Below are 19,490 nucleotides of genomic sequence, written 5' to 3' on the forward strand. Positions count from 1 at the left end.
AGCCATATCAGCCCACCTGGATGCTAAGCCATCCGCAGTCTTCATCAGATCTATTGAAAGGGTTCTCATAAGATCTTCTCACACGATATAGTTTAACTCAACACCATGTCGACGAATATTGGAAACTAGTCGTAAACAGGAAGCATTAGTCGCCTACTGAGAAGTTGTTCCAACAAAACTATCACAATCAATCAAAAACTCTTTTTTAGAAAATTAAGTTTAGTTAATCTATCTTATAAAGATGCAGCTCAAATAATGGAAGCAACCACCGAGTTCATTGAGCCGAGATTAATGCAAACACTACTAATAAAAAGATCATTAATTAAATTACAATGGTCACTCTTACATGTCAATAATCAATTTATTATTCATTTTATCACTCTTATTTTTAGTTTCAAATATGTTTAGGACAGAAATTTTATTTTTTAAGTTAAGTATTAAAACATAAATTCAAGTATAGACATATATAGATATATAATTTAAGTGTTTATAGAAGGAGCTTATATATATATTTATAATTATTTTTTTGTATATACACTTGTTATTGTCAATAAAACTTTATTAAAATAAAAATGAATTACAATTAAGTAGCAGTGTGTAAGAAAATAAATATATGAAGCTTACATATACTCTCCAAATATATTTGTTCAAACCTTGAAAAACTTATTTTTCATTATGTTACCCTTCTAACATTAATCGAACAAATATTTTAATAAGTAGTATCTTCATATTTGGATATAAATATGACATATTTTGAATGAAACAATTTTTCAATGTCATTTCTTACCTCAAGCTCAACGCAAAATATGACTACTAATCTATTGAGACAAATACATATTGATTTCCAATGGAGAAATCTAAATATAAATTTAATAAGCTGACATTACAAAATTGATAAACTAGTTATTTTTTAAATAAAATTAATACAAGTCTTAATCTTAATCATTATTATATATATGGTAATAATGACATCTTAGTGAGAATCATACATTATATATAAAAAAATTATAAATACTTGAAATTAATTTTAAAAAATTCTAAAAGAAAATAAACTTGGTGAGAAGAATCAAGTACAATATATATATATATATATATATTGCTTGTGTAATCTAACTCAATTAATATAATTAGATGAAAGATTTAAAATAGATTGTAATATTAAAAAGTTAATGATTGAACTAATAAATATTAATTTAAAAGAAATTTTAATTTTTAAATAAAAAAAGGAATGTCTTAAATTAAAATTTGTGGGAGCAAATATTAATTATATAAATAAAATAAATTTATTTAATCATTAAATTTAAAAATCAAACAAAAACAGAGCCTGATAATGCCATCAATAGTACGGCCGCTTGCTCTACTTCTCCCATCTTCATCTTCTTCACCGTTTTCTGAACGCCGTTCTTCTTCGCCGCCGCCGTCGCCGTCGCCGCCGCCGTCGCCATCGCCGTCGAGTTCTTGTTCAGACCTAGAAGATCTCTTTTCTTCTTCCGATTCCTTATCCCACAAGCATTACACAATGACTGCAAATTCATCCACACAGTATTACAAATCAAATACAATCCAATCAAAACGATTATATAAATAAAGAAACAAACAGAGTCTGATTTGATCGCCGGACCTTGGGACCGGAAGGACCGCCTCTCCAGAGAGGCGTTTTAGTTGTACCGCAATCTGTGCACATTTTAACATTATCATCTGGAGTTTTCACGATTATCATGTCTTCCGATGAATCCGAACTCTAGATTAGACAGAAATCAACTCGAATAATAAATCGCGTATCTAAAATGAAGAAATCTAGAGAAAATTATAAGAAATCAGGAAGAGATCGATCAATGAGGTTACCGTATCCATCATCGGTATGAGATTGATTGAAGATCGCCAAATCGAGCTTCGATCAATGGCGAATAGAGTGAAATAAAATCATCTAGCAGAAGAAGATCGTACATGCAAAGGAAGAAGAAGAGAGATAAACGATCTGATGAAGAAGAAGAAGAAGAAGAAAAGAGTACGGCTTTGCTTAATAAACGAATCGGAAATAAAACCCTAGCCGCAGGATTTATATTGATAGACCAAAATACCCCCCAATTTTTTATAACTTTTCATCTAACAGCTATCATTCCCGCCATTTTGTTTTGTTTTATTACAGTACTATTTTAAAATTCTCTTAATCATAATCACATTTTGTTTAAATATTTTAAAGTTGTATTTTAAAATCATTTATGAAAATTTATTTTTATAATAAAATAAATATTAGTTTTAATAATTGATACTATTATTAAGATGGTTAGCTGCGATGGGGCAATGTTCTCTATGACCCGAATCATTCTTTGTACCTTTGTGCATCTCAAAGGGTAACGATTAAAAAAGAAAAATCAATTTTATCCCTCTTATGAGACGGGATAGAGGCGTGTAGAATGATTCGGTCAGCTATGATGAACATGAATGATCGTTTTGATATTTTGGTTTGTTTTTTAGATCTGAAATGGTTGAGGTTCAAAGGATGGTATCAAAGTCTTATTTGATTTATATTTATTTTCTTACAATTTTTTATGTTTTACATTGATTGTGTTTGTTTTTTTAATTTTTGTTTGGCTTGAAATTTAGGTTAACTCATAATTTGTTTGGAATGATTTTTATTAATTTTCATTTCAATTTCCTGACCTTTGCGAGAAATATGAAATATTTTACCCTTTTTGAAAAATAAAATATTTTCTTATATATAATTTTTTTTGGCTAATAAGACTTTTTTTAACTATAAAGGAAAAGAAATTACAAGCAACAATACTGCTAGAAAATAGATATTTGAAACTTGAAATATTCCCTCAAATCATGTTTTCTTGAACTAAAAATAAGCTGGCATTACAAAATTTATAGGCATAAAAATTATTTAAAACTATAAGAAATATGTTGTTTTACAAGGTATTGTCAATACCATATGCATATTTTTTTTATCAAGGCAGTATATGAAATTCAATTCTTGGATATATGCAATATTTCTATAAAAAAGAGTGGAATATAAAATCATTTCACCTTTTAATTATATCATTTATTCAAGTATCTTTTGTATATTATTGTTTAGATTAGGGACTTAATTGTACTTTTTACCTTCCACATTTTTAAAGGGTATAAAGGGTCCCATAGGATCCAATATTTTTATTTTTCATTCTTTTCACATTAAACTTCCTACTAATCTATTCTAGATTTCTAATAAATCCAGAAAAAAATATTTTCTCAATAAGTACATATCATCATGATTGTTCACCTCAACTTATTCTTGTAATATTAATTAGATGTTAAAGATAATTTTGATTGATAAACTTAAATATATGTACCTAATCAAATACAGATATTTTTAAAAAAATTAAAAATATTTATCAATTTTAAAATATATACTTAAATTATTATTATTTTTTAAATAAACTCTTAAATTTGAAACTATTAGTAAACATTTTAACTTTAAACTCAGTCAATAACCAAATTTGTTGAATATGTACAATTTTATGTTTTTGTCAAGTAAACATATATTAAACTATAGAAAGGGAAAAAAATACAACCTTTATTCAATTGGAGTTAGAGTCAACAAAATTAAAAATTCAATTATAGTTCATATAAAAATAAGTTCTAAAACAATTTTAGTACTTATAATATTTAAAAAAATTAATTTCAATTTTACATATTCAAACACACTTAGTGGTTTTTTGGGTTTTGTTTGAAAAATCATTGTTTGATTAAAAATAGAAAAAAAAAATAGTTTTTAGTTATTTTTGACCAAATTACTCTTTACCTCTTTAGATTTTTATTTAATAATTAATTTTTACTAAAATAAGTACGGGATAATTTTAGTATTTTAAAATATAAATAAATTAATTAGATTAATGATATGATGGTTGAATTTTGAGATAAAAACTGAATTTTATCCCAATAACACATTCATGATTTATTTAGAAAGTGATTTGTAAAAATGATAAATTTGCATTCATTATCTAATGAATAGACTAATACACTCATAATGAATAAAACCTAAAAAAAAAAAAAAAATTTAAAATTTGAATTTATAATATTTTAAAATTTTGAAAAGACAAAAATGAGAATTAATACAAGTTTTGGCATGTATGAGAGTTGAGGACAGAGTGATGATATTATTTTGTTTTGAAGTTGGTGCCAAGTTCAGAATTTGAAATGTCTCCCTCCCTTTCTATTCTATCACCACTAAAGAGACATTACTACCACTTTTACACCCTTTTATGTAACTTTTTACTGCATAATCATTTCCTTTATATCTAAGACTCTGCACTATAAACATCAAGAAAGGAGATAACTTTTCCTTCCTCTACACATATTTGAAGGTTCAATTTAAAGAAAATGGAAGGATAATTAAAGAACATTTGTAAGTGTTTCAATTTGGTTGATCATAATGTTGATTTTCTGTTCTTGATTGTCCTGGTTTGTCTAATTAAGGAAACTGACTATATGGGAGGAGGAAGAGGAGGAGGTTATGTTGGCGGTTTTCTACAGATGTTCGATTGGAACTCGAAATCTAGAAAGAAACTGTTTGCTGGTAGCAAGTCCAATTTTCTAGTACCAGGTATAAATATAATAAATCTTTCTTTCTTTCTTAAATACAGTTCATTTATCATATTTCTGTATGTTTTCTGTAGATCAGAAGAAAAGAACAGAACAGAATCTGCCAACGACCCATGAGGAGGAGGAGGAGGATGAAGCTACTAACTACAGTTGTTCTTCGTCTGTAATTAACGAAGAAGATGATCATGGGTATAGAATTAAGACTACTAATGTTGTTGCCAGGTTAATGGGATTGGATTCTTTACCCACTTCCAATTTCGAAGAAGAAAAAGAAGAAGAAACACCTATTTCTCTTGGAGATAAACAGGAAAAGGTTGACAATTTGGTTCAGAGAGCCATAAACAAGCAGCAGACGCCTGTTGAGAAGTTTCAAGCCGAAATCTTGCCACGAAAAACAGCTAAATCGATCCCAATCACTCAAAATAAGCTCTTATCTCCCATAAAAAGCCCCAGTTTCGTTCCATCTTATAAGGATGCAGCTCAAATAATGGAAGCAGTCTCCAAGATTATCGAACCAGCATTACAGGCAAATTCTACTTCTAAAAAGGTCATTAAACTACAACTTCCTTCAGTTCCATTGAAAACCAAGGACTTGAAGGAGAAGGCAACAGCAGCTTCAATTGGCTGCAGCAGCAGCAGCAGAAGAAGAATGAGGAGCTGCAGCAACTTCAATTCAGATTCGGATAAAGAAAAGTCTGTTTCACTTGCTATCCAAGCAAAGGTGAATGTTCAAAGGAGAGAAGGAATATCGAGACAAAGCAGTAACAACATTTCGATCCAACCGAATAAGAATAATAATACCCAGAAGAAGAAAACCTCGAGTACTGTAGTCCTCAGGCAGAATAACCAGAAACAGAATTGCCGTCCAACTGAGAAAGATAACAATTATAAGTCAACATCACATGGTAGAAGAAGATCCGTATTAACATTAGATGATTCTTCTTCTAATTCTTCCCTGAAAGTCAATTCGAGAAAGTTCGACCACGATGATGAAGACGACAAACAAAGTGTCTCATCGTCTTCTTCATCAATCACTAAAACAGTTTCTCGAAAGAAACAGTTGATAGCTACAGACAAGAGGAATGATATTGTGTCTTTTACATTCACAACTCCGATGAGATCAGGAATTACTACTCCAATGGCGTTTGAGAAAACTGATGATTTAACTGCTTTGTTGGAGCAAAAGCTTAAGGAAATAACTAATATGGTTCAATCATGCAAGCACAACCCACAGGTATTTAGAAATAAAACTTATTTCAAAGTTTACATCTTTACAACAAAACAAGTAAGTATTTTATGGCTGCAGGATCGAGAAATGGATCTTTCGGGTACATCTAGAACGAAACTATGGGAGCTCGAATATGTCAAGGAAATACTATCTGGGGTTGAGTTTATGATCGAGGACTATGTGATAGGCCGATCAAAGAGGATCATAAATCCCCAACTTTTTCATCAAATTGAAAGTCCAATAAGAGGAGAAGATCAGAGTAAGAAGCTTCTGTTTGATTGTGTGGGCGAATCCATGGAGTTGAGATGCATGTCAGGCAGAGGATGGAAAGCAGCATTGTCGTTTGGTAGAAGCATAAGAAGAAGAAAAACGTTAGCAGAAGAAGTGTATGGGGAGATCTCGGGATGGAGAGGCGCAGGAATAGGAAAGGGAGGTAAGGAAGAAGAAGATCGCATGGTGGATGATCTAGTTGATAGAGACATGAGTAGCCAATATGGAAAATGGATCGACTTTGAAATTGAAATATTCCAAATCGGCGTCGAGATTCAAGGTCAAATCCTTAACACGTTAATCAATCAAGTCATCGCTGATATGATTGCAAGCAGCAGCTATAAGCTATAAGAATGGATTTGCTCATTTTATTATGGTGGTTGTAATAGAGTTGTATTTTATTTGAACTCTTTGCTTTCTGTTGTTCTTGTTTGGTTCTTGTCTAGCCAAAATGAAAAAATATATGGATAGATCCTTTTAACAAGTTTACAAACAGATAATTCAACTACACAGGTTAATCTATTAATAGCATCACACATTAATAATAATAACAAAAGGAGAATTGACCTCATCGAAGATCAACAACGTCGAATCTCAAATTCTCGTTCAAATATACATGAGAACAATGCTCATAAATTGGACTCCCATCATCTAACTCCTCGTGAGGATGAAATCCACGTTGTTGACAGTTTCGAATTACAGAAACGCCACCAGGATCAGACAAGTGAAAGATACCATGAGGACTGCAAGGCATAACGTAACAACGATCAAACAACAACAAAACTTGACCGAAAATGATTTTCTTCTGAAAAAAATATGATATGAGTCTGCACCTGGACGAATCAGTAGGGGCCATAACAATTGCAATTGCTTCAGGCAACATAATCTATCGAACAAGAAAGAATGAAGAAAAATTCCTTAGATTTTGTCTTCACCATTAGTTTGAGAATAGCAAGCAAACAGAGATTAATTCTTTATCTACAATTTTTCTTCAATTTCTATTGTAGCAGATATGACTTTCGTGTTGAATATGCTTTTAATGATTTTCAAAAAATAAAATTCAGCCATGATCATGATCAAACAAATATCATATACATACCTGGTAGGAGTAATGAGTATGGAGATCGACGGAGGACATAAAACAGGTTTGTGTGGGATGAGTCTGCAATCAATGTTCAATTCCCCACATAAGTAGACACAAATCACAAAGAAGAGAAATCGACAGACAACGTAAAATTGGACTGGTGTGTAGTATTTGGATGCTAAAAGAAATGAATAGTCTCATTCTAACCGGAAGAAGTGCAAGTTTTTGACCAGTGTGCAACTTACATGAATCCATCCGAGAGGAAAGAGCGATCGTTTATCTTGAACATCAAAAATCTCCTCTTCATTCAACGTCTGACACTGCCAATTCAAAACATTATTAATCATTAGTAAAATGAACAAGATAGTGGGGTAGTATGGCAGACCAAGCATTAACTCGTTTTTAACAACGCTGAAAAAGAGAACTAATTAGTAAAGTAGACTACTGCTCTATTTGTAGCAGTAGAAATTTGGTGCAATAGAAGGCATAAATTACTGCCTCCTCTTGATGCATAGAAAATCTTTGTTTATTAATTTGATTATATCTGCTTTGTTATCAAACAAGCAAAAATGTCCTCCAGATACTCTAAGCAGTATGTATAGACCATGAAAACACCATGTTCCACTAAACAGATTGAAATTTTAAATATACCACATTCTCAATTATATGAAGAACCAAGTATTAGAATAATGACAATTGAATATCACCAAGCTATATTTGAGGAAATAAACTGCTATTTTGACACAATGTCTGAAGATTGTTGTCTGGATATTATACGGTGATTTTTACTTCATTTGGTATAAAAAATATATTTTGGATCGTAAAATAGATTATAGTGAAACTTTTAGTTTCATTTGCTATAAATATTATTATTTTTTATCATGATCTAGATTATTTTCCAAATAAACGTGATTTTTGACAAACATAACAAATGTGAATTTTTTCGGATAGAAGAATGTGATAACATTTAGGCTCATTCTAAGAATAAAAGGACTTCATTAATCCTCAAAAGTTAGTATCTTACTGAATCTGAAGTAGACTCTTGCTTTGGAATAATAAGAGAAGTGATATGGAATACTCTGTTTTTCTTCAGCCAAGAAATAAAATGTGAGAAATTATCTTTAGTTAAGGAATAATCAAATGTAAATATCTAAAACATTCTCTTCGTAATGCTGCAACTTACCAGAGACCCTGCCAGCACACCACATGTTTCTAAATTATTTTCAGTATTTTTCCGTGCTAACCGTAAAAAGTCATCCATCATCTTAACAGGCTGCAAGATTAATGTTAATTAGTATCATACGTGATTGACCAAAAGATTATTCAACTTAGTACAAATGTCTCGTACTATGTGCAAATTCTGGAATGAATTAGAGCTGGTCATTCCATCCTGGACTGGTTTTGCTGGTCCTGGCCTTGGATCTGCAACTCTAGAAGGAGAAATTGGATGATACTCAGGTTGAACCTGAGCAAGAACCGGGGGAGGAGAAGGTTGCCTTATGATGCTCAATGGTAGATTATCATTGTTTGATTCAATCTGCACTGAAACAGGTTTGTTCCATCCACCATCATCCAATGAAAGAACATCTTCCATGGGAGATGAATCAAATTTGGAGTGGTCTTTTGTTGCTGTAATTTCATATTCTGCAGTCTGGTTCAGGCTATAACCATAGAAAACGTCACAAGAATCAAAAAACTTGGGAGAGAAGCATATAATGTTTAGACTAGTTTGACAAATGAAATTTATGATGTATAATCTTGCTTTTGAAAATGAGAACTGAGCCATTACACTCTGTTAATCCTTTTCATTATCAATACAAAATTTTCTTCCTTTCCACAAAAAAAAGCACAATCACATAAAGAAACAGCTTACCCATATAGTTTCCCAATTGGAATTCAGGTAAAATCTTTCAAGAAAATAAAATATAGGTTTATAGATTATTTAACTTACGCTAAATTGTCAGTTGAAATTAAGTCTGAATTGCTGGGATACTGAACCTGCATCGAGGAAGTGCTGATATTCAATATGGATTTCCTAGAATTGATTAATAGAAATTTGCACATCTTACCTTTATATCAGCTCTCGGTCCAAGCCACTGACCTCGAAAACCATTGGGACCTAAAAACGAATGTCTCGCTAATGTTTCCTGCTTGGGAAGTGGCAGATTAATTGACCTGCATGTTTTGAGTTGTTATCGACAACTAGGGCCTTGTTTGATGAAGGGTTAATTGGATTTAAATATAATAACCCCTTATCTCATCATCAATCAAATAATTCAAATCATCAACCAAATTACCTTACTTTTTAAACACTTTAAATATTAAATGCAAATAATATTTTAGTTTATCTATTTTTATTATTTTTTCGAGGCTTGTTTAGCTCAGTGGTATAGCATAAGGCTCATGGCCAAGTTCATTGTTTCGAGCCTTCACGACCATTTTCAGAAAAGAGAGAAACCGATATTCTCGGTAGAAGCACCAAAACATTGATGGTATAAGGAAGTGCAACATGTTAAATGAAAAGTCATGTTTTACTGTATCTAAATCTGGTTCAACACTTAGCAACAAAAAATGCAGAATTAGTGCAAAAGCTCATAAAGCATTAAAATCTTTTCTTTGGGGAATTTGGCAGGATTTTACTGTGTACTCCATTCTGCATATGAATGTTTCAACAAGGGAAGAACAAACTAAAATAAGTCACAAGAATGTCTATTTTCTTCACACAGCCTCAACTATGGCAGCAGGTAAGAAAATGTATCCATACGGTGACAAAAAAAAACTTGAAAAAAGATAGTGTTATTTAGATACCTGAAAAAATGAGTGTCATTTCAAGTTAAAACAAATCTACTGAGAGTACCAGGCTGAAAACAAGAGAAGCTTCAAACAGAGACTGAGAATTAAGAGCTGTTTAATCTCTCTTTTTTCAATGAAAATAATTTTTTGTTTTAAAAAAAAAACTTGTTTGATGTAAAATGTGGTTTATATTTGGGTAATCAAAATATTCTTAATATTTAATATTTCATAAAGAATAAAGTAAGAGTATTTTGGTTGATGATTTGATGGAAGAAGTGAATGATGATAGAATAGTGGTACATATCAAATGAAGCCCCAAGTGTTCGAAACATAAACTGAAAACAAGTGAATATAATCTATATATATATACAGAAAAACAGATCTAACGAAGTATGATCCAACAAATTAAATGTTCAGTACTATGTAAATTTGACTTCACTTAAAATTAAGCACCTATTTTCAGCTCTACTTAATGAATATTGTGCTTTACTTAATAATGTTATCAAACAAGCTTAATTAAAAAAGCACTAACAGTATTTGATAACACAACTTATTTGAATTAAGTCTATTCAATAAGTATTATCTAAAATCAGTAAATTATTTAGATTCACCTCAAATTAAGTTAGAAAAAAATAAGCTAGAATCGGTAAGCTATGAATGACTTAACTCAGTAATATAGTAAGAGCCTAAAAAATACCACTTTAACACTGCAAGTATGTGACAAACATACAGCTAAATTCATATGCTTTCACAAGATGAAACAATGAATTACTCACAGCTTCTGAAACTGGAGGTCGACAGTACTGGGTTGTAAAACTTGAGTATGACCAGTATTCTGCTTATGTAATAATGATGATTCAATTTGATCGGGCTGAAATTGAAGATGGAAGAGGAGTCAATAGGTAGAGTGCATCATTTCCAATAGATGAAACAAAGACAATATGAAGAGTATATGAAGTAGCTGTTTCCGACAAACAACCTGCTTAACCTGTTTCTGCTCTGTCACTAGACGTTGAAATTTTGGCTTCAAAGCCTCTACCTCGTCCATAACAGCAAATGCATTCTGGAAAAATTACAGAAAACCCAATCAGACCAAATTTATATAATCACATGGAGAAATTTCAACTCACCTTTTTGTGAAGTGCTCTATCTTTTGGAAACAATGGTTGATAATCTCGATGTGAAGTAGTAGTTTCGGTCACCAAACTGAACACCATGAATAATAATCACATTTACCATTCTCAAGAGTTAAATGGAAATTAACTATGTTTTCTTTACCTTATATATCTGATAAGTATGATATACAAGTCTATAATGTTCTTCTCCTCCCTGTAAATACTAGCCTGGATACCGAGTTCATCAAGACATCAGTATAATTCAATAACAAAGTTTAATCCCTTGAACTGCCTATTTTTTTGCTAAATTATAACTGACCCTAATATGCCCAGAATATGAACTCAATCATTACTGTAAGTTCCATTATACAATGAATAATTAAAACCCATTACAATGAGATTGGGTCAATTGATCTCCAAATTATCTTCCTAAGCGAAACCCACAAAGCGACTTTAAATTTGATCAATCGCATACCTGCTTAAGGAGATTATCGGCGATTCGGTAATAATTGCGAAGAGGGATTCGATTATCAACATCAATCTTCCGGGCCATAGCATTTACGTTGATCGGTTTCTCCGGCGAGGGCATCATTATCACGGCGATCTTTATGCTAATCAATCACAGTATCGCCGGAAAAGGAACGAAGGAGGAGAAACGTCGTCGATACGTGTTCGTTAAGTTAATAAAAGAGGAGTCTTTGTACTAAGAATTAACAGAGAAGCTTCGCCCTTCTTCAATGGAAGTTTTTTTTTTTTTTGTCTGCAGTAAAAGACAATGATTTTATACTTAGGGCTATTTAGTTTTTATCAAAAAAAAATTTTATAAATTATTTCTTTTATAACATCTAAGTTATTATATATTAAGAAAAATATTTAAAAATGTTAGTTTAAATTCCAAAAATTAAGAAAAAGAGATTTCCAACCGTTGGATTTCAAAAAATGACATTATACTGTAAAAAGAATGCTATTTAGAATCAGACATAAGAAGAGAAACATAAAGAAGTTCGTTCCAAGAATCCGGCACACCGGGAAGACACCAGTGGCTACAATCCTGAATAATCCGGCGACTTCTTCTGACCTCCGGCTGCCGGAAAATGGAAGGGTGTCCATCTTTTCTGTAACCGGTCATTCTTGTAATGTTCAAATAAGAAACAGGCGTCTTCATTCCTGACATGACAGATTCAAGAACATTCATCATCCATGGATAAGGTCCGAGGAAGCTGTCGTTCCTTATAGGTTCAGTTTCGCCGTCACAATTCCCGCCGGAATTCCATTGCCCTCCTCTGAAATGGGAAGCTGAATACCCACGAAAGAAAACACGGGTTTTTGTGGAGTTTACGTTTGAATCAACCCATTTCGCCCATGTCTTTAATGCTCTTGTGTATGCTTCTGCAACTTCAAGCCTGTTGTATACTCGATCTCCTTCCTGGAAATAGTTGCTCCTGAAATTCAAATATTTCAGAAAATGCTCTGTTTTTTTATCCAAAAAAACAGCAGCTTTTGGTATTGTTATGATTACCCTTTGTAGGTTTTTTGGTGAGTCCACCAATGGCCGGTGTTGAAGATGATGATATCAGCATCAAGGTAATTGATTGAAGAATCTTGAATCAAGTCAAGTCTTAGAGTTTCTCTTCTCGTACCCGCCTTGTCTACAATCTTCCATTCTTGAACCAAGAATGGGGATTTTATGAAATCAATTGAGCAGTTGTAATCCTGGACAAAATGAATTCATTATACTAAAAAGAAGAAGAATGAATGGATTCAATTCAATCTAAACTGAAATAACCTTGAATCTGAAAGAATAGAAGCCCTGAGTCTTGAATTCTCGCCGGCCGGAAACTTCAAACACTCTGCTTTTATCGGCGAGAGAGTTCCTCAGAGCACAAACTAACGATTCCCACATGTTTCTATTCAACGAATCTCCCACGAACACAACCCTTTTCTCTCTCAAAATTTCCAGCATTTTCAAACCATTAAATCTTGGAATGTTACATCCGTGAGGCCTCCACCGGAGCTGGAAGTAACTAGAATCCGACCGGCCGTTTTCATAACAATTAAACGCATTATCAACATACGGGCAAGAACCTGGCTTGTAAAGAAGTCTTGATCTTTTATCCAAAACCCATTTTCCATCGAAGATGTTGCAAGAACTGAAATGGGTCTTCCTTTCTCTTGAACCTTTGTTTGATTGGACGGTATAAGAAGAAGAAGAAGATGAAACGGGGAAAGTGGTGAAGGTGGAAGCTATGGAAGAGAGGGATAATAGGCGGGAAGCAAAGGTTGCTGCGGTTAGTGCAGGGCGGGAATCGGAGATGGAAGCGAAGAAGAAGAAGTAGGAGAGGTAGAAGGATCCGATTAGAAGGGATAGGGTGAGGGCTTTGGTTCTTGATTTCGGGAGGGGAGGAGAAAGGTTTCTTGAATAGTTTGAAAGTGTATACCAGAGACTCTTCAGAGAAGCCATTGGAGTAACTAAAGAGTGAGAGAATGAGAGAGTAGCTTTTGGAGGGGATAGTTAACAACGGAAGAGGAAGAGGAAGATGAAAGCCTCAACCACTTACAAAAGTGTTGCCATTTCCCACATTACATAATTTGAATATGCTTCCTCATTTTGTTGCATCATTTCTTAAGTCAATAAAATAAAATGATTTTTTCAATAATAATAAAAATTTGGAAGGTTTATGAGAAGCATTCCATTTTTATTGCGGGTAATGAATATTTTATTCATTTATGGGACGAAATTTAGTGTGGCGTTAAATGTTTGGCAAATGTTTTTCCGAGCTTGATTTTATTACAATTTGTAGAGATTCATTTGTAAAATTAAGTTTGTCGTTCGATTTAGTGATTTTGGCAACCGAATGAAATACAAAAAAAGATTAAACACAAAGGAAAGCATGTCTAATAATAGACTATTGTTCAGGGTTAAAAATAAAGAGTTAAATCTTTTTTCTTGATCTCGAGATTCAATGTAGTCACATAATTTGAATAACTTCAATGTGTAACATTGTTACACGATTAAACTTTGTTGAGAAAAATTATGAGATTGTTGGAGTGTCATTTACGGAATTCTCACTAATGATGATGTATGTAAAATGAGATGATTATTGTGAGTTGTATGTGTGGAAAACAATTTCTCATTTATTTTTACATTATCATGTTGAGACAAATATTTAAAGTATTTTTTTAGAATTTGATTAAAATCAAATGAGTTATAGGCCTATGATAGAGACTACATGGTGGCTAAAAAAACGAGACTTACACGATGAAACAATGTCCCTACAATTTTTTGGTAGACTGTCCAATTAAAAAAACCCGAATAATAATTAACAACAAGGTAGACCGTTAAAAATCATTCACACTGTATTATCACAACGATAAATATGTTGATTCGTTTAAGGATCTAATAACTTTTCTTGAGTCAAATAGTTATATTTGGTTTTTTAATTTTGCACTTTCACTTACATAATATGCTTGCAGCATGGATCATTGAAACAGTGAGTTAAAATCATGCCAATAGTGCCATTGATGATGGACAAACAAATTATTGAATCAAATCGCCCAGTTTAGAGTTTGCTCATCTTAACAGGACCCATTTCCTTAGCCTTAGTCCTCAACAAATGCTTTTGCACCTTCCCCGTAGCCGTTTTAGGAAGAGGTCCAAAAACAACAGATTTTGGAACCCAATACCCCGGCATCTTCGACTTACAAAACTTAATTATCTCCTCACCCAACCGACGCTCATCTGATCCGTCAACCCCTTTCTTCACCGTAACAAACGCACACGGCGACTCCCCCCACCTCTCGTCCGCCCTAGCCACAACCGCCGCCTCCAAAACCGCCCCATGCAAATACAAAACATTCTCAATCTCCACACTACTTATATTCTCTCCACCCGATATAATTACATCCTTCGCTCTATCCTTTATTTCCACGTACCCATCTTCATGTTTCACTCCGAGATCGCCCGAATGAAACCACCCGCCACGGAAAGCCTCTTCGTTGGCTTTCTCGTTTTTCAAATATCCCTTCATCACGCCATTCCCCCGCATTACAATCTCTCCGATTGTTTTTCCATCTGAGGGTACGGGTGTCATATCGTGGGTATTCACCACGGATAATCCCTCCAACGCGATGTAACGAACGCCTTGGCGGGAATTGAGACGGGCTTGTGTTTGTGAGGGGAGATTGTCCCATTCGGGTTTCCAGGCGCATACGGTTGAGGGTCCGTATGTTTCTGAAAGGCCATATGTGTGGGTGACTCGAAAACCGAGGTTTGACATTGATGAGAGGACCGAAGGAGGTGGGGCTGCACCGGCTGTCATTACTTGTACGAGATGTGGGAGTGGGAGAATAGTTTCTTCTGGAGATGCGTTTATGATTGTGTTTAGAACCACGGGTGCAGCACAGAAATGGGTCACGCCGTGATCTGATATTCCTTGGAAAACTGCACTTGCCGAGACCTGCATCATGTGAATTGTATTCAAACGAATGTTTGTTTAAATTTGTGTTTGAATTGTGGGTGCGGGTACAAAGCATGTTTAGATACCCAAATCACTTTCTATGGTACCAAAGGCCTTGATTGATCTTGGGTTATTTTAATAACCAAGTGGTTGTTTTGAAATACTCGTTATTTGGGTAAAAATACATGGACCTTTATACTTTAACTAAAGAACAACTTTAGTTAAATAATTACCTGTCGAAGACAAATGCTTGTGCCACAAAGTGCGGCGAGAGTCCAAGTGAAGCACCAGCCATTACAATGGAACATGGGTAAGGTCCACAAGTAAACAGCTCCTTCATTCATACTCCAAATTAGAGAATTACTGAGAGACATTAGATACGCTCCTCTGTGATGCAATACCACTCCCTTAGGACTAGCCGTTGTACCAGAAGTATATCCTAGAGAAATGCTTTGCCACTCGTCTTCTGGAACTTTCCATGCGAATTCAGGGCAACCGGTTTCCAAGAACTTTTCATATTCAACTGCTCCTCTGCTCAATGCATATTTCAGAGACTTTGAATCACATGTATCATCAGCTATGACAACTAATAGTGGAGCCTTAAATATACTTTTGCTTTTATCAGCCCATATTTTTAAAGCTTCCTCTGCCAACGAGAAGAACTCTTGATCCACCATCACCACTGCAGAAGATGAATGCTCTAAAAGGAAAGCAACCGTCGATGCATTTAGACGAATATTTACAGGGTTGATTACAGCTCCTGCCATTGGAACTCCAAAATGAGCTTCATATAGAGCAGGGACATTGGGAGCAATAACTGCCACCTTTCACAAAAGAAATTTGAGTTATTAGGTATTCAGAACAACCCAAAAGCTTAACATGATATTCATTATTCACAGTAATCAATGAAGATCCTATGGGACAAAAACAAAGAATTGAGCAAGCAAAATGATGAATCCTTCTTTTCCTCTGATTTATTAAAGTAACATAATTCTAACCCTTATCTTCTGCTCCATTTTGAAAGTATAAATCATCTTTGGTCTTTCATTCATTATTCTAACCAAGCAAGGAGAAGGTATTGATAGCCAGATCTTTTCCTTCTTCTCTTCCTCCCATTTAAAAGTACAAATCAAACGATGATAAGTTGTTGTATTTCCTCCATTCTTCTTTTGAGAATTAAAATGTGGTCACAAGGGGTTAAACACATATCCCGCAAACACACCTATCAATTTAATTAGGCACAGAACTTGCTGCCTGACGGACTCGAACCCAGGAACTCTTAAAGTCAAAAAGACTGAGATATTCACCTCTTGTTACAGCTAGGCTAGAACAAGGGATAATGTGACTACAAGGGGTAAGCCCATAGCCCGCAAACACACTTAACCAATTAACAAGACGCCTGACTGACTCGAACCCAGAATCTCTCAAAAGATGGGGATATCCACTTTTGTTGACGCGCAGGCTAGAAGATGGGATTTACTCACTCTTCTAACCAAACAAGGATGTATTTTACATATCTATTCATTCACTATCTTTCCTTTGTAAATTCTCAATCCAAAAGCAAGTCAAATGCAAATTTTACAAAGGAAAACGCAAACAAATTCACCTATATGCAAACGAGATTTAGTTATTCTATAAAGCTACATCAGATCTACATATGTCCCTACATAAGGACGATGTTGATTGAAATTATATCAACTCCTCATAAATGAAACATAAGTCACTTTCCACCTCAAAATCAAAATTTCGATCATCAAACACAGATAAAAACATCGATTAATCAGCAGAACATTCTACTATCGTTTCTTTCATCATTTGCACTAGAAATCAGACAAAGTGAGATCGAGGAAGAGGAGAAGATAGTTACTGTGCTTCCGAAGCTGGCCGATCTTTGACAAAGAGCAGACGCGAGTTGGCGGCAACGGCGATAAGTTTGGAGCCAAGTGTAGTGTATGGATCCATGGACTAGTGATTTGCGATTTGGATGAACTAACGCCGCCCTTTCCAGGAACCAGAGAGGCGTCAAAGCCGTGTAGTTAGCGGCGTTCTTCGGCAAATCATCAATATCTCTTTCCACCACCATTTTCTCACTTCTCTCTCTTCGATCTCCCTCTCTCTTTCCACCACCATCAACGTGATATCTATCTACGAAACATTAACAAAATGAATTATTTTGATAAAGTAATCAATTTTTTTTAAAAAAAATTAAATAATTCTCAGTTTCTTTTATGAACAATAACTTCTTAAATTAAATTATTTCTTCATAAGGCTTATGAAATATATCTTAGGATATTTGGAGATTGGAATGTCCTTGTAACACTTATAGAGAGAGGCGGCGGATCAATTAATGGGAGAGAACAAAAACAAATAAAGATAAAAATGTGCTCGTGTCACTTTAATTTTTTTCAATTTAATTATTATTTATTTAAATAAATGACATATATTTTCTTATTCATAATTTTTCTTTACTTGATCCGTATATGAGGTTGACATCTAGTTAAGTTTTACATTTTAAGTAAAATATCTCACAAACTTTAAAAATTAGTTAGTTGATTTTTTAAGACTATGAAATAATAAAAGATAGTTTAAATTTATGTACTATAAAAAAAAATATGCTCATTTAATTTTATTTTATTTTTAATAAAAAAGGTTAATTTTTATTTTTTAATTTATATATTTATTAATTAAATATTAATTTATTTTCTCTTTCTTTTTTATTAATTAAATCATTTAAATTTATTTTATTCTTAATTTTTTTATTAGTTTTATATTAGTTTTTTTATATTATTTTTTTTATCTCGTTTTATTTCTCTTAGTTCTCAATTTCTTATTTTTTAATGAATTTTAACAATTTATTTATAAATTTTGTTCTGCTGTAATATTATTGTGAAGAATTTATTTCTTATTTAATTTAATATAAACAAAATTGAAATTAATCATTTTTTATTTAATTTTTTATTTATAACTTATAGTAATAATAAAAAAATATAATTTTGTCTAATATTTGATTAATTATTACTCTGTTGTTGTTATTATTTAATTCTTAATTCTTAATGAATTTTTTTTTTATAATTTTTGTTGTTGAAAAGATAAGTCACTCAGTAGTCATTAGAAATCAAACAATTTTAAAATAATTAATAATTAATTTTAATATAAAAAATATATATATAAAGAAAAGAAGAGATATAAAATTAAAATAATCCCTAATAAATACTCATATATGAATATTAAGAAATTTATATAAAAAATAAAAGTAAATAGTTAGTTAATTAATGAAAAAGAAAGAGAAAAAATATATTAATATTTAATTAAAAATATATATAAATATATAAATTAAAAAAAATAAAATTAATTTTATTTACTAACCGAGATTAAATTAAACTTTTTTTTTATAATACTTAGGTTTAAATTATCTTTTATTAATACATATATTTAAATAAACTACAAATGTATAAATGTATAGTCTGGATGTTGTCTATTGATTAATTAAAGAATAATCATTTAAAATATTAAACTATAATAATTTATATTATTAAACAAATGAGGCATTATTCGAGTTTTTGGTTGCCCAATTCCCGGGATAAAAAAATGTGAAACTATTTTTTTTTTCTTCTAAATATAGTTTAAAAAATTAATAATAATAAAAAAATTAATAAGATTTAAATTTATAATCAAATAAAAATATTAAGTTTTTATCTTAACTACGTGACAACTTTTTAACTGTCTTAGTTTTTATTAAATAAACCTACTTACCACCGAGGTCATTTAAAACAAAACCGCAGATTAAAAAGTAAAAGTGAAATTAAAGACAACGGCACAAAAATTGTTATCTAGCTCTATAATTTCCGATAATCTCCATAATAGCACATGCAAATATAACTAGAGAATTATTCCGTATTTATATTATCATAAAAATAAAATTAAACAATATTGTAACCTAACTAGTCTTATTATTA

The 19,490-nt window shown here is 32.3% G+C and overlaps 5 protein-coding genes across 5 annotated transcripts; 1 reads left to right on the plus strand and 4 right to left on the minus strand.

Moving 5' to 3' along the window:
* Positions 1-1,297: 1,297 nt before the first annotated feature.
* LOC124937421 (GATA transcription factor 16-like) lies at positions 1,298-1,886 on the minus strand. The gene is made up of 3 exons (XM_047477684.1): positions 1,846-1,886; positions 1,622-1,741; positions 1,298-1,523 (listed from the first exon to the last, which is right to left on the minus strand). The coding sequence occupies exons 1-3, from the start codon at positions 1,855-1,857 to the stop codon at positions 1,308-1,310; spliced, it is 348 nt and encodes a 115-aa protein (XP_047333640.1). The 5' UTR covers positions 1,858-1,886; the 3' UTR covers positions 1,298-1,307.
* A 2,299-nt stretch (positions 1,887-4,185) lies between these two features.
* Positions 4,186-6,511, plus strand: LOC124937702. Its single transcript, XM_047478010.1, has 4 exons — positions 4,186-4,390; positions 4,462-4,588; positions 4,662-5,821; positions 5,894-6,511. Exons 2-4 carry the CDS (start codon positions 4,474-4,476, stop codon positions 6,434-6,436), a joined length of 1,818 nt encoding a protein of 605 aa, XP_047333966.1. The 5' UTR covers positions 4,186-4,390; positions 4,462-4,473; the 3' UTR covers positions 6,437-6,511.
* A 12-nt stretch (positions 6,512-6,523) lies between these two features.
* Positions 6,524-11,813, minus strand: LOC124937703 (AMSH-like ubiquitin thioesterase 3). Its single transcript, XM_047478011.1, has 14 exons — positions 11,553-11,813; positions 11,241-11,305; positions 11,093-11,168; positions 10,942-11,025; positions 10,739-10,833; positions 9,239-9,344; positions 9,121-9,167; positions 8,518-8,830; positions 8,353-8,442; positions 8,194-8,256; positions 7,415-7,489; positions 7,185-7,247; positions 6,919-6,971; positions 6,524-6,828 (listed from the first exon to the last, which is right to left on the minus strand). Exons 1-14 carry the CDS (start codon positions 11,667-11,669, stop codon positions 6,654-6,656), a joined length of 1,422 nt encoding a protein of 473 aa, XP_047333967.1. The 5' UTR covers positions 11,670-11,813; the 3' UTR covers positions 6,524-6,653.
* A 225-nt stretch (positions 11,814-12,038) lies between these two features.
* On the minus strand, positions 12,039-13,565 carry LOC124937704 (protein trichome birefringence-like 4). Its single transcript, XM_047478012.1, has 3 exons — positions 12,864-13,565; positions 12,597-12,790; positions 12,039-12,519 (listed from the first exon to the last, which is right to left on the minus strand). The coding sequence occupies exons 1-3, from the start codon at positions 13,536-13,538 to the stop codon at positions 12,042-12,044; spliced, it is 1,347 nt and encodes a 448-aa protein (XP_047333968.1). The 5' UTR covers positions 13,539-13,565; the 3' UTR covers positions 12,039-12,041.
* Positions 13,566-14,446: 881 nt separating this feature from the next.
* On the minus strand, positions 14,447-17,690 carry LOC124938334 (acetate--CoA ligase CCL3). The gene is made up of 3 exons (XM_047478756.1): positions 17,402-17,690; positions 15,768-16,358; positions 14,447-15,534 (listed from the first exon to the last, which is right to left on the minus strand). Exons 1-3 carry the CDS (start codon positions 17,615-17,617, stop codon positions 14,638-14,640), a joined length of 1,704 nt encoding a protein of 567 aa, XP_047334712.1. The 5' UTR covers positions 17,618-17,690; the 3' UTR covers positions 14,447-14,637.
* Between the last annotated feature and the right edge of the window lie 1,800 nt (positions 17,691-19,490).

Source organism: Impatiens glandulifera, chromosome 5 (assembly GCF_907164915.1).
Source record: "Impatiens glandulifera chromosome 5, dImpGla2.1, whole genome shotgun sequence".
Classification (NCBI taxonomy): domain Eukaryota; kingdom Viridiplantae; phylum Streptophyta; class Magnoliopsida; order Ericales; family Balsaminaceae; genus Impatiens; species Impatiens glandulifera.

Bases quoted from the DNA above. Each gene is read 5' to 3' on its own strand.
- LOC124937421 (XM_047477684.1), bottom strand. The intron at 1,524-1,621 runs GTCCGGCGATCA...ATGAATTTGCAG, and splicing joins GCGGTCCTTCCGGTCCCAAG to TCATTGTGTAATGCTTGTGG.
- LOC124937702 (XM_047478010.1), top strand. From the start codon at position 4,474: ATGGGAGGAGGAAGAGGAGGAGGTTATGTTGGCGGTTTTCTACAGATG. The intron at 4,589-4,661 runs GTATAAATATAA...TGTTTTCTGTAG, and splicing joins GTCCAATTTTCTAGTACCAG to ATCAGAAGAAAAGAACAGAA. The intron at 5,822-5,893 runs GTATTTAGAAAT...TTATGGCTGCAG, and splicing joins CATGCAAGCACAACCCACAG to GATCGAGAAATGGATCTTTC.
- LOC124937703 (XM_047478011.1), bottom strand. From the start codon at position 11,669: ATGATGCCCTCGCCGGAGAAACCGATCAACGTAAATGCTATGGCCCGG. The intron at 8,831-9,120 runs GTAAGTTAAATA...CTATGGTTATAG, and splicing joins ATTTCAACTGACAATTTAGC to CCTGAACCAGACTGCAGAAT. The intron at 7,490-8,193 runs GTAAGATACTAA...TTGAATTGGCAG, and splicing joins AAGAGTCTACTTCAGATTCA to TGTCAGACGTTGAATGAAGA.
- LOC124937704 (XM_047478012.1), bottom strand. From the start codon at position 13,538: ATGGCTTCTCTGAAGAGTCTCTGGTATACACTTTCAAACTATTCAAGA. The intron at 12,791-12,863 runs GTTATTTCAGTT...CATTTTGTCCAG, and splicing joins TCTATTCTTTCAGATTCAAG to GATTACAACTGCTCAATTGA. The intron at 12,520-12,596 runs GTAATCATAACA...TTTGAATTTCAG, and splicing joins CACCAAAAAACCTACAAAGG to GAGCAACTATTTCCAGGAAG.
- LOC124938334 (XM_047478756.1), bottom strand. From the start codon at position 17,617: ATGGTGGTGGAAAGAGATATTGATGATTTGCCGAAGAACGCCGCTAAC. The intron at 16,359-17,401 runs GTAACTATCTTC...CTTTTGTGAAAG, and splicing joins CGGCCAGCTTCGGAAGCACA to GTGGCAGTTATTGCTCCCAA. The intron at 15,535-15,767 runs GTAATTATTTAA...CACATGATGCAG, and splicing joins CAAGCATTTGTCTTCGACAG to GTCTCGGCAAGTGCAGTTTT.